We start from the raw sequence: 13,706 nt of genomic DNA, 5'->3' as shown, positions 1-13,706 counted from the left end.
CTAGGTCTATTGGGCAATTTAAAGGTCAAATGATTCATTAGTTGACAATATTAAAGGCCAATATTGATTCATATGAGATAAAAGATTTGAATTCTAAACATAATATCAAATTGAAGAAAATAAGTATTTGTAAAGCCAGTTTGATATTCTAACGCCTAAACACATTCAAAGCTTTGGACTGTCAGGTTTACTATCCCCAATCTTCTAAGTATATGGATAGCCAAGATTGTGTGTGTGTATGTGTGTGTTTGGGTGTATGTGCCCATGTGCCACAGCACTTACGAAGGCCAAAGGACAACTTTGGTGTCAGTCCTCACTTTCCACCTTTTCTGAGGCAGGAGCACTTGTCTCTTGCTGTTCACGGCTAAGCCCGCCCTGAAGCTGTCAGGGATCCTTCTGTCTCTGCCACCCATCTCACAGGAGGCACATGGGACAAGAGACCTGCACAGATAACCTCTGTTTTTACATGGGTTTCAGGATCTGAAATCAGGCCCACAGGTTAAAACAAGCCCCACAGCACAGTTCTTCTCAACACCCAAACTAAATAACATTTTAACAAGGATTTGAGGCTGGTTTACATTGTTTTGGAAACTGGTTCTTGGGTAAGGCTCAGAAATCTTCATTTAGAGTTAAACCACTAAAAAGAGTATGAGCAGAATTGTGTGGTGTATGTCTGTAATCCAAGCCTTTGGAAGGTGGAGGAAGGATGATCAATCTCAGCCACATAATAAGCTTATGGCCAGTCTTGATGTTTTCAATAATAACAGTAATAATTCTTATTATTATAATTATTATAAAAAGAAACTTTCAGCAAAAAAGGATTTGCTTTTTCAATATTACAATGGAATTTCAATGGAAATGATCTTTAAGTAGTACATCCCATCATACTTTAAGTTACTGTTTAAAATGTTGTAAATAATGTAATGTAAATACAATGAACCTAATGATCAGTTCTCAGACATCAAAAGTAAATACAATTCCAAATGGACAAGATATTTACATACAAATTAATTATATTAGCATGAGTTGGGGAAAGGCTCCTGCTTAATTATCGTGAATTCTCAGTGGATTGTGCTTAAATGAAAATCTATTTTGTAATTTGTTCTAGAAAGTTTGCCAATTTCAGTGTTTTTAGGAATCTGCCACTTTACTTTTTAAGAAAGAACACTTGGGCTAGAGAGATGGCTTAGCAGTTAAGCACTTACCTGTGAAGCCTAAGGACCCCAATTAGAAGCTCGATTCCCCAGGACCCACGTCGTTAGCCAGATACACAAGGGGGTGCTGTTTGCAGTGGCTGGGGGCCCGGGCATGCGTATTTTCTCTCTCTCTCTCTCTCTCTCTCTCTCTCTCTCTCTCTCTCTTTCTCTCTCTCTCTCTTTCTCTTTCCCTCTTTCTCTCTCTGTCTGTCACTCTCAAATAAGTAAATTAAAATAAATTAAAAGAACAAAAATATAAATTTATAAATGTTTTTATTTCCTGACCATAATTTAAGAAAAAAAAAAAGAACACTTTTCAAACAAGAACATTTTCCTCATAAAATCAATCTGATTCCAAATGTTTCTAGTTTATATGAAGTGTAATATTTTATAATCATGAAAATGTAAAATAACTGTGTTTTTCATTCTAAATATTAAAGGAGCAATCACTTACATACTTTATCAAAATGGCTCCCTTAGCAACCACAATTACTAAAACTTTAAAAATTAATTCAAGTATTTCATCCCCGTGAAAATAAAGCTTCTAAACAATAAAGTCTTTGAGAAGAAACATGAGGAAAATATTAACTTAAGGTTTTTTCCTGTTATACAACCAAACAATAGACAAGCCTTCAGTATTGAATGTTAAATAAGGTAGGATTATTTTTTATCCAGTTGGTACAACCTGTCCACTCTATCTCATCATTATATATTTGTATGTTATTTAAGTTAGGGGCCAACAAGTTTTTCCTACAATGGATCAAATGTACATAATATCATGTAGACACTTACATAATAAGAATGAAAACAATTATAACCAAAATTTTATGAAGAAAATTCAAAATATATATTTCAATACAAATTTGCTCATACCATAACATAAATTGGGTGAATAATTTAAATATGAATTTTACATTGTCATATTGTGCTACAAAGACTTCAGCTAAAGATGTCAAAATCATACATAATTCGTGGACCATATCAAAACAGGCAGCAGGCAAATTCTGGATCATGAAGCATAGTTTTCCAACCTCTGAGCTCAATATGATGTCTTGTGGTTGATCTTATACCATTCTATTAATCTATTTTTATTGAGGAAGTAAAATTAATCTTGATATTTACTCTATAGTGATTGTTTAAATATACATAATTTCCATAACTAATTTCAGAAGACAATAACAATATTTATTACTTCAACATAGCACTAAGTAGCATGTAAAAGTCTTGTCTCATCACCAGTTTAGCTTTTAAATGTTGCTTATCACCAAGCAACAGGCTGCCTTTATCAGAAATATCCAGGATAGATATATTAAATGGCAAGACTGAAAAAAACAATTGGAGGAAAATAAATCACTTTGCTACCAAGAAAGTGAGTCACAGTGATGCTGATCTTCAATTTCAAGAGGTAGCCATCTATACATTCCATCATAGAATCACATTTTATCAGTACTTTTCAATTATATTCTAGGTATTTTTCTACTACAGAAATAAACTTTGGGGAGGGCAAGGGTAAGAAAGAAGCTAGTTTTAACAACTTGAGGATCTGTCCAGTTGCATTTGGGTGGCACACAAGAGCCCAGAACAGTGATCATCTACTCAGACAATTACTTTTCTCTAGTACTGATCTTATCATATTCTTTGGTACTTCCTTCAAAGTAGATATCAGACTTAACCTTATAGAATTGTCCTTTATTTCAATTAGAAGAAAGAACATAGTAAAACAATTTCTGATTACATCATTAGTAAGCGATTCGGTGGGCATTAATTATTCCCAGAGTAAGGCTCAGTATGTCCTCCATCATGTGTCCTATAAGAATACAACCAAAAGCAAAAGTCTTACCAGCCTTACTACTTTTGTAGTGAATAGACACCACCACACACCATACTACCTATCTTACTATACAGAAAGTTTGGGTTCTTAAGAGCAAGTATGAAATGGAGAAGTAGCTTCCCTGCTGGCATGTGCATTGCTGAGTAAGAAGTGAAAAGCCAGCAAAAGCCAACAGTGTTTCCTTTCAAAGATCAAGGCCTTCTACGGGACCCATCTCTCTACATGTACAAAAGGCACACATCAAAATAATAACAAACTTACCTTAAACAGGACAAAGAGTAAACTCCCAGGACTGGTTCACTGTTTTGAAATGTCAGATGCACACCATAAACAAAGAATGTGACCCATTCAACATATCTCTGCTTGTACAAACCAGGGCCAGCAAAAGTGAGCAGGCGTATGATATCCAGATAGCTGAATGCACACAAGCAAATATCTGTGTGTGCATTTGCACAGAATCTTTCTAATGCAAGGTTTCCAATCTGATTAATTGGATCAATTAATATTCAAATTAAAGTTCACCTAATCCCAAGTTTGCAAAATCCCCTATGAAAACATTCTTACTGTTAGCCAGAGGCTGACTCAGTGGATGACAGATTTCCCCCTTGTGAATCAGCTGTAAATAAAGGGAAGAGGTCTTTGTACTCACCTGAGAGACAGGACTTTAATTTTATTTATGTTTAGTTCTCTGTGACTGTAATGTTAGGATTCAAGATTTATTCACTTTAATTAATCTATGGTTTGTTCCAGAAGAATTATTGGAGATATAACACCCTAAAATGTTTATGCTGGTTGGTGGTTGCTTTCTTGCAGCCTTGCTCATAAACATATATATGTGTCCTTCCAAAACTGATAAAATATGACATATGCTCCATGATGTAGCAACAAGTAAACCCTCATCTTCCAAAATGGAAATACTTCCTGAATATTGAGTAATAAAATAAAAATTGGTAAATGAAATATGTATTTTCTTTTATATCTTCAATTGGGAATCACATTGTTAAAATACCAACAAGAAATTACTAAACATAACCTTTATTAGAAGTCATTTAGTTACACATTTTGACACTTGAAGAAAATCCAATTCCTAGCAGACATGCTAACTAAGAGCTCCAACTTTAACAGTTGAGTGTTCCTGATCATTCACATGTTTGCAGAGTCTATAGTTTCATCTGATATTTAGGAGAGCATTAAATATCCTTTTGAGGAAATCAGAGCTGAGGAACCAGGATGGAAACTGTGTTAGTAAGAGGCCCATCCAGAGCCACGCAATCCTGAGTATTGGGCTCTCCTCAAATCTCAGCAGCCCACCTCTCTGTAACTAAGGAGATCCATAGCAAAACAAAGCTGTGCGGCGCGCACATGCTAGTACACATCTCTTTGGACTTCGAGGAAACACACATCAACAACTTGCAGCTCAGCTGGTCACATGAAAATGCTGCAACTTGAGCTCCAGGCAGCATATTTAAAGACAGGCTGGGCTAGGACAGAATGAAGCTCTACTCCACTTTGGAGAAGGATGCTCCGCTGCTACACACTGTAACAGTGACCTCTAGTGCTGCCTTTCTGGGGAACTTCAGCGCTTAGAAGAGGAATGATTTACTTAAGCCCCCCCCCCCACCCCCCCGCCAAAAAAAAAAAAAACCTTTCTTCAGATGTGAGAAACCTGTGTTGCTGGTTTTGTTGTCACTATCTGATTGTTTGTGGCAGTGGTTGTCAAAGACTACCACTGTAGGGTCCCAAGATTTTGACTAAGTGAAAGGATGCCCATTCCCCCACTTTAACATTGAACAGGAAACACCGTGCTGCCTGAAGTGAAGTTCTCTCCTCGCACAGTGATGGATGTACCCTGACATTAAATGAGTTCTACAGACAGAAACATAAAATCACGCTAGCCACACAGGGTTAGCAGACATTTGGCTTGTGACAGGGAGTTCATAATGTTTTTTCCCACATGAGAGCTTTTCAGTCTAGTCAGATGAGGTGCCACAGCAAATGCCACATTACTGGTTTCGGTCTCCCAAAGCTACACCTGGTAACACAGGAGCAACACATATGCCTTAACAGGCTCCACAGCCCTTCCTTGTAAATCAAATGAGATTTTCCTTTGAAATCTGAGAAACAAATGCAAAGTTGTATATTCTGTACTCTGTTTTATTCATTGAGGAAAGGGAAATTCTCCCACTTAGAGAGCTTAAGCCAAATATAACTTTTAAAACTTTTTCTATCTGTAATGATAAGTAGATGAAGGGAGCATGCCAAGTTATTTTGATGATATTTAAATTAAAATTAGATTGTAGCAAATGTTCCTGAATCAATTAATTCAGAATCAAGACAGTTAATCACAAATGTATGAGATCAAAAAAAAAAAAATCAACCGGTAAAAATACTACTTTTGAACAAGATAAACAATCAGCTGGATGTTTTTCTTTATGCCAGTTGTAGGCACGGTCCCTCATAGGGAAGGGTCCACCTCCAGGTCTCATTTTCTGAGCTGTGAGGACACAGCAGGAATGCTGCCTTGGCCTCCACCAGTCCCGCCTGCTCTGTTCTGCTCCTGAAGTCTGCAGTAAGCTCCGTTATTAGGCTGCATCATCTGAAAGATGCAGTCAGCTACTGCCAAATCACAAACTTCACAAACCTAAGCTAATGCAGCATAATGTCAAGTCTGCTGGCTGTCCCCCCCCCCCCCCCCGCCCTTCCACACCATCCTCAGAAAATTCAACAACCCCAAAGAAAGAGAGACATTCTCACAGGATTCCCTGGTTAAGATGCTAATTCAATGTTTTACTAGAACTTGAGTATTCTCACTGAATATTCAGAGTAAGATTCTTCTCACAGAAGGAGAGAACATTTTTTTAAATATTTTGACCAGAGTAAGAGGAAAGACAAGTGTAACCCAGTACGATTTGCAAAATTCTCCGGTATACAGCAATCCACTGGCAGCGATTCTGGTTGCCAACAATAATCATAAAAACAACAGAATGAAAGTTTTGTAGGGAGCCCCCCTGCAAGTTTTAAATCATTTGCTGGATACTTACAGGAATTCCCCGCTTCCACTCTGCTCCAGTTCTGAGTAGATAACAGAAGTAACATCTTGAGGACAGCTTCAGTGACAGTCCCCATGTTCACTATTACTGAGGTCCCCCAAAAGATGTTGAGAGGCTCCCAGAGCTGGAGTCCGTTTCTCAGTCCGGCTCTGACTGGGCACCAGTATCTCGAGGTCTCTCCTCCTCTCCTTCCTTCCTCTGATGCGCTCTCTCCCTCTCCTCCCTCCTCCCTCCTCCCTCCTTCCTCCTGCTCCTCTCCTCTCCTCTTCTCCTTCTCTCTCTCTCTCTCTCTCTCTCTCTCTCTCTCTCTCTCTCTCTCTCTCTCTCTCTCTCTCTCTCTCTCTCTCTCTCTCTCTCTCTCTCTCTCTCTCCCCCTGGCTCCTCACTGAAAAGCACCCAGCATCCCTAACAAGCATCCACACTGACGAGGCCACGCCCACTCCTGGCAGCAGCAGCCTGCTCGCCCCAGAAGCTCGCAGCAGCGCGGAGCGGAGCCTCACACACGCTGCAGGTGATGAAAGCGGTACCCAGAGGCAGAGGCGCGGGCCTCCTCCTCCTTGGCCCCCTCCTTCTCCTCTCTTCTCCAATAATTCTTAACCCTTTTTCACCCTGCCAACGTTGGGGAGAGGAAGAGAGGCCAGGAGCTGAAGCCTTCTGATTTTTCGGCAGGTCTCATGTCTGGCAGTGCCAACCAACATACTGAGCTATGTCCTGATTGCCCGGGAATGTATCCAGGTAAAACTGCATTACGTTTCAAAACAAAAGCATAAAGTAAGACAGAAATAAACTAGCCAGCGTTGGTAAATTGTAGCTAAAACTGTCCTGGGGGAAAGACTTGCTGTTGTTTTGCTGTGTTTCTATAAAACTATAGTCTTCTGCTCCGGTGCCAGGGTTTTCCTATGGAAATTCCTCACATGAGAACAGTCATTCCTGCTTGGCAGATATATTTTTTAAAAAATCACCTAGTAATAATCTGCAAGAAATCAACATTTCTCATTTTAGTTAGTGTTTCAGGAGTACAAATTCACAAATGAAATGCTCCAAATAGATTATTTTGACGAATGATTCCCACTGTGAGTACGCAGGGGCATTCTGCAATCATATTCCTTAATAGCGATCCCCAAAGGGCCAAAAATGAAAAATGATGGAATACAGAAGAAAGGTTAACCCCCCCACACACACACACACGCATACACACAACTACAAGCACCCTGCACACCAACATGAAAAACAGTGGCTTACAGGAGAGGAAATTTGAATTCAGAAACTACAAAGAAATCACTCTCCCCTCAGGTGATCCACGGGCACTATGGCTGGAACAGAATATTAGAATGTTTAAATAACGAGGAGAAGATCATACACTGAGAGGCACGTCACATGGTGTCAGGGAGGCTAAATTATCTCTTTAAAATAAATGTCAAGATGCTTCGCTAAGAATTTGCTAGGTTTTGTAATGACTTCCGGAGCTCTAGTGCAGCTCTCTTGGTGATTAGGACCCGGAAGAAGCAAGGGTCTCTAACACCGCCACAGTGCTGGGCCGTGAGTCACAGAGGGGGTAGGGCAGGAAGAAGCATCCATTAAAGATAGGCAGTTTTCTTTAGTTCTTACCTATAAGCAAAGAGGAATAGATGTTTCTGCTTTTCCTAGTTTATAGATGGGAAACCAAGAACAGGGAATGTAAATGATAGGTCTGAAGCAGTGATAACAGTTAGGAACTGAAGCAGAGAAAGCTAGACTTCATGTTCTCACTCCAGTTCTATTGATTTCAGCCTGGAACTTGTCCTGAGATCTGAGTTCACACCTCCCTGACTTCTGTCAAGACAACAAACACTTGAGGCTCGAGGACAAATAGCAAGACAGTAGGACACGTGGTCCTGGGCATAAATTACACATTCTGATTTTTTTAATGACATGATAAGCAAAAAAAGATGCATTGACAATTTATGTTTTATAGTTGAGTGGATCCAATTTCACTGAATATATACTATGTGCCACCTGTTACCCAAGTAAACTAGTATGGCAATCCTTTGAGGAAAATATCATTGTGTCTACTGAACAGATTGGACTTCGTGAAAGTGATCAGTGTATCCAGAGTGTAACTTATGTAAAAGTACTTATTAAGTATTATTTATAATACATTATTGCCTTGGAAAGTCTTTATAAGTCAGATCAAGATGTTGGGATTTATAAAAATCAGACTCCATTTCCTCTTGGCATAAGTTACCAGAGCTCCATGGTGGTATGTGGAAATTTCTAGACTATACTCTAGATTGGAACAGAATGATAAGACCACAATGAGACAATGTTACATAAAAGAACTAGAAAAGTTTACACTTCCTTTGTTTCTTTTTAACATAGACCAGTGATTTTATCTACATTTCTATTATCTTCCTTTTCAAACTCTAATTACCATGTTATTGTTATTTTACACTTAATTTGATTTATTTTTGTATCCTCAAAATAAAATCAATACATTTTGTTGTTTTACCTCTACTTGTGTTGTGCTTTAAAATAAAAACCACATACATAACATTAAACTTGCCTCCTTTTTAGAGACAGTTTCCTGAGACCCTAACTGACCAAAAACTTACTATATAGCCCAGGGCTGACCTTGAGCTCATAGTAATCCTACTGCCTCTGCCTCCCAAATGCTTAAACCACATATGTGAACCACAACATGCAACCAACTTGCCATCATAATCACTTTTAAAATATTTTGTTTATTTAAGAGAGAGAGAGAGGCAGCCAGACTGAGTATGGATGTGCTAGGGACTCCTGCAGCTGCAAAAGAACTCCACACACATGTGCCACTTTGCATATCTGGCTCTGCGTGGGTACTGGGGAATTGAACCTGGCCATCAGGCTTTGCAAGAAGTGTCTTTAGCCACTGAGCAATCGCTCCAGCCCCATAATCATTTTTCAAGTATACAGTTGCATTAGGGTTCTTAAGAGGGATAGAACATTTTTATGACTTTTGGCTTTTAAATACGTACCTTAAAATTGCTTATACACTGCAACAGAATCCTACTTTTTTCTAGATGCTGACTCTTACCAATGAGGCTTACATTTTTATATAGTTTCTTATGATTTGTCGTCCACTTACTTCAACCTAAAAGACTCCTTTAAACATTTTTTAATATTTATTTGACAGAGAGAAGAGAAAGAGAGAGAAGGGGCACACCAGAGTCTCCAGCCACTGCAAATGAATTCCAGACACATGTGCCACCTTGTGCATCCATGTGGGTCCTGAGGAATCAAACCTGAGTCCTTTGGCTTTGCAGGCAAGTACCTTAATCACTAAGCCATCTCTCCAGCCCCAAACATTTCTTATAAGACAGATTTAGTGATGATAAATTCTTCTGGACAATTTATCTAGGAAAATCACAATTTCTCCTTCATTTCTAAAGGGCAATTTGATAGCATGCCTGATTGGCACTTTGTGTCTTTTAGCACTTGGAATATATCATTCCATTTCCTTCTACCTGCAACATTTCTGTTAGGAAATATAGTGATCTTCTAATATGAGTTTCTTTCTATATAATGAGCATTTTTTCCTTGATTTCAAAATTCTTTGTGTATGACTTTGCCTATGATAGTTTGATTATGGTAATCACCATTCTCATGAGGTAATACTAACTGGAGTACTTTGAGCTTTGAGTGTGTGAGCATGCCTCACTTCAGATTTAGGACCATTATTTCTTTAAGTAGTCTCTCCTTTCCATTCTCTGTTTTCTTTCTAGAATTCCTATATATGTATGTCTATCTGCCTTATAGTGCTCCTAAGTATTTTAGACTGTCATTAGTATTATCCATCATCTTTTTTGGTGGGGGACACTTCCATGATAATTTGGAAAAAACATTAATTCTGTCTTCTACCTGTACTTACTGCCTTTCATGAATGCTTTTGGTGATTATTTAACTGGTAGTTTATGTATTTCCATTTCCTTAAGTTTGGATCTGGAATTTAACCTTCTCTTTTGATCTGGCCATGTTTTATTGTGTGTCTTGCTGGAACATAATAGTGTAAAAATTAGCACTTCTCCCAGTCTTTGTGATTTGGTTTTATACAGGAGAGAGGTTCACTAATCATCACTAGTTAGATGCTTGGAAAACATCTAGAGCCTTTCCTGGGAATGCTTTCATTCCAGGATATTTTGCCATAGAATAGAGGAAGTTAGGTACCTTCTACTGAGGTGGCATCCTTGAGGTCTCCTTGGATATTATACACTCTAGTAACTCTGACAACCTCAGCCCTTTGGTCTCATCAACTCTAACCAGGGTCCCTATTCCTATCAATGATTAGGTTCAAGAGAGACACAAAGCAGTCCTTCAGAATGTCCTATGGATTGTCAGCATGTGGAATACACATTTTATTCTTCCTTACCCTCCCCAATGGAGAAAATGAGAATTGTCAGTTATTTTCTGATCACATTGATGAATATTCAAGGGAAGGATTCTGGAAAGTGAATGTAAAGCTTTTTCCTATCATACCCTCATTCACTTGGCTTTACACTTGTCTGGGATGCAGAAACTTCTCAGCTGATACACAGATTTTTTTTCATCAAGGATATTAGCTGTGCATTGTTATTATATTATTATTACTATGTTGATACCTCACTGGGAAGAGGAAGGTCTGAGGCTTCCCACTTCACCATCCTGCTAATCTTACCTCCTCATAATTGATAGCTTTTTATAACTGAAATATAAGTAATAAACTTTTTTTTAAATTTAATTTATTAGTTTTCTTTTCAGTAAATACAGGCAGTTTGGTACCATTGTTTAGGCTCATCTGTGATCTACCCCCTCCCATTGCACCCTCCTTGTTGATGTAAATGGGTCGTGCATTGTGGAGTTAGCCCCCAGTTATTGGTATGATAAATGTCTCTGCAAATCATGACCCAACATGTGACTCTGACATTCTTTCCGCCCCCTCTTCCATAAAATTTCCCTGAGCCATGTTGGGTTCATTTTTGGTCTGCTTCAGTGCTGAGGTGTTGGGGGCCTCTGAGGCTCTGGCTCTCTGATTTGGTAGGAGTTGATTTTTCTCTGCGTTGGTCTCCTTCCCCTTTGTGCTGGTATCCGGTTCACAGGAAAACATCACCCTTGCTTGTTTCGCCAGTTGTCCTTAGTTTCAGTTGGGCCCCTTTTGAGGTATGTTGGGGCAGCTCTCTTCTTAGGATCTGCATCTATCTGGAAAAGAGAAGCAGATTCTCCAACGGAGAGTAAGTTAGCACCCGGAAAATTGAGATAACACTCACTTTTTTGATAGACAGTTTGATGGGTGTAGGCCTTCTTGTACCCCGTGATTGATGGTAGCTTGATATTGTAGAGTGGGCTTGTATTTGGGTATGGTTCTGACTTGTTTCCCAGCTCCAGCTATGGGTCTAGTACCACTGAGTAGATCAGTTAGCCAAATCAAGAGAGGTTGGTTCCCCACCATGGCTGTGTACCACTATTGCACTTGTGTGGGCATCTCCTCAGGTTATTTGTTACTAGTTAGGTTAAACAATGAGTTGCTTGGACAGATCTTGGTCATTTCCCCCAGTCGCCTATGTAGCACCTTCTGGCACTAGACACGCTGACTGTCTGGGGTCTGACTCTCTCCTGGCTTCCAGCCATGTCATTCCATTTTACGTGTCAGCTGCGTATGGAGTCTTCAGCAATAGGGTCTTACCACTGGCCTTTGGTGGGCCATCAAGTACTCTGACAGAATTCTGTCATTGTTTTGGGAAACCTTGTAAGTTTCTCTGATCAAAAGCTCATTGTGGATGGTAGTCCCAAGCTAGAAGTGGGGTTTACAGGTCAGTGTCCACTAAGAAATTGAGGAAGAACATAACTAATATACAAGAGTTAGAGAGGAGAGAGATAGAGGGGAGAGGGGAAGAGGGAGGGAGGGAAGATGTAGGAGATTTAGGTCAGTCTTGATCCTACCCTCTCCAGTGTCTTGTGGTTCAGGTGTTTCCTGTAAGGGTCTAGTGAAGGTTCAGCCATTTGGTCTGTCTTTTAGGAAGTAGAATTTTATGGTACCATTGCCGTTTGGGTCCAGATTACTGTTTTCCACCCTTCGACGCCTTCCCCACCCTCCCATCCATCCTATTGTCTAGTCCATGAGGTGCTTGCTGGGTATGTAAGGTATCTTGGGTAGAACTCGAAAACTACTGGAAGAAAATTTAGGAAGTACTTTCCATGATATAGGAATGGAAAAAGACATCCTGAACAAAACCCCAGTGGCTCAAGGTCTTAAACAGTCACTCAACCAATGGAATCATATGAAGCTGAAGAGTTTCTTTACAGACAAGCATATAATAAGCAAAGCCAATAGAATACCCACAGAATGGGAGAAAATATTTGCAGGTTATCCAACTGATAGAGGCCTTATCTCTAGAATTTACAAAGAACTCAAAAGTCTAAACAATAAGAAGACAAATACCCCACTCACAAAATGGGGCACAGAGTTAAACAGGCAATTCACAGAGGAAGAGATACAAATGGCAAACACACACTTAAGAAAATGTTCATCATCCCTAATCATCAGAGAAATGCAAATTAAAACAACTATGAGATTCCACCTTACCCCAATAAGGATAGCCAACATCAAAAAGTCAAATGAAAATAAATGCTGGCGAGGATGTGGAGAAGCAGGGACACTCATTCACTGTTGGTGGGAATGCAGGATGGTACAACCACTTTGGAAAGCAATATGGAGACTCCTGAAAAAGCTGACTATAGAAATACCAACAGACCCAGTTATACCCTTACTGGGCATCTACCCTAAAACCTTCAAACCAAAAGCCAGAGAGATTTGCTCAACCATGTTTGTAGCGGCTCAATTCGTAATAGCTAAAAGCTGGAATCAACCCAGATGTCCATCATTAGAAGAATGGATAACAAAGATGTGGTATATCTACACAATGGAATTCTATACAGCAGTAAGAAAAAACGACATAAAGAAATTTGAGGAAAAATGGTTGAACCTGGAACAGATCATTCTCAGCGAACTTACCCAATCACAAAAAAAAATCGACACATAGTCTCACTCATCTACAACACCTAACCTGAATCTACCCAAGTAATAAACTTTTTACCAAAATCCCCTCCGATATATATTTATGTTCTTTTATATTTTATTTATTTTTTATTAATTGTATTTACTTTATTGACAACTTCCATAATTATAAACAATATCCCATGGTAATTCCCTCTCACCACCCATAAACTCCATATAATAATATAATATTCTAATAATATTCTTATTAACAATCTTTCCTGCCTATCACTAATAAATATACAAAAACAGGCATTGTCATTATTGTTGACCCTCTTGTAGTGTCAATATTTTATTCATGGCATTTACATCATATTTTAATTAAGATACTTTTTCCATAATATAAATGCATGTTTCGCTACCTATTTAATACTGCCTTAAGCATTACTAACTTTTTCTCTTTTAGTCAGTATGTTACAAGTAGAGTAAGTGATGACTGTGATAATAACATATATAGTGAATTTTTCAACTTTACACATACCCAAAGTTTTAGTAGTACACTTCTATTAACATTTCATCTGACACAATCCTTCCATACTAAAAGTTTAACTGTCAAATTAAGATAGAAATTATGGGTAACTTTT

At 38.8% G+C, this 13,706-nt stretch overlaps 1 protein-coding gene across 2 annotated transcripts in view; it reads right to left on the bottom strand.

Moving 5' to 3' along the window:
- Positions 1 to 6,286, bottom strand: part of Cntnap4 (contactin associated protein family member 4) — a 312,074-nt gene extending 305,788 nt beyond the window's left edge. For both annotated transcript variants that reach the window (XM_004659600.2, XM_045141713.1), the window contains exon 1: positions 6,069 to 6,286. In XM_004659600.2, coding sequence (XP_004659657.1) covers positions 6,069 to 6,153 — 85 coding nt within the window. In that variant the 5' untranslated portion in view covers positions 6,154 to 6,286. The remainder of the gene's footprint in view (positions 1 to 6,068) is intronic.
- Between the last annotated feature and the right edge of the window lie 7,420 nt (positions 6,287 to 13,706).

The sequence above is a fragment of the Jaculus jaculus genome, chromosome 1, assembly GCF_020740685.1.
Source record: "Jaculus jaculus isolate mJacJac1 chromosome 1, mJacJac1.mat.Y.cur, whole genome shotgun sequence".
Classification (NCBI taxonomy): Eukaryota; Metazoa; Chordata; class Mammalia; order Rodentia; family Dipodidae; genus Jaculus; species Jaculus jaculus.
This window is presented reverse-complemented; position numbering and strand designations above follow the sequence as displayed.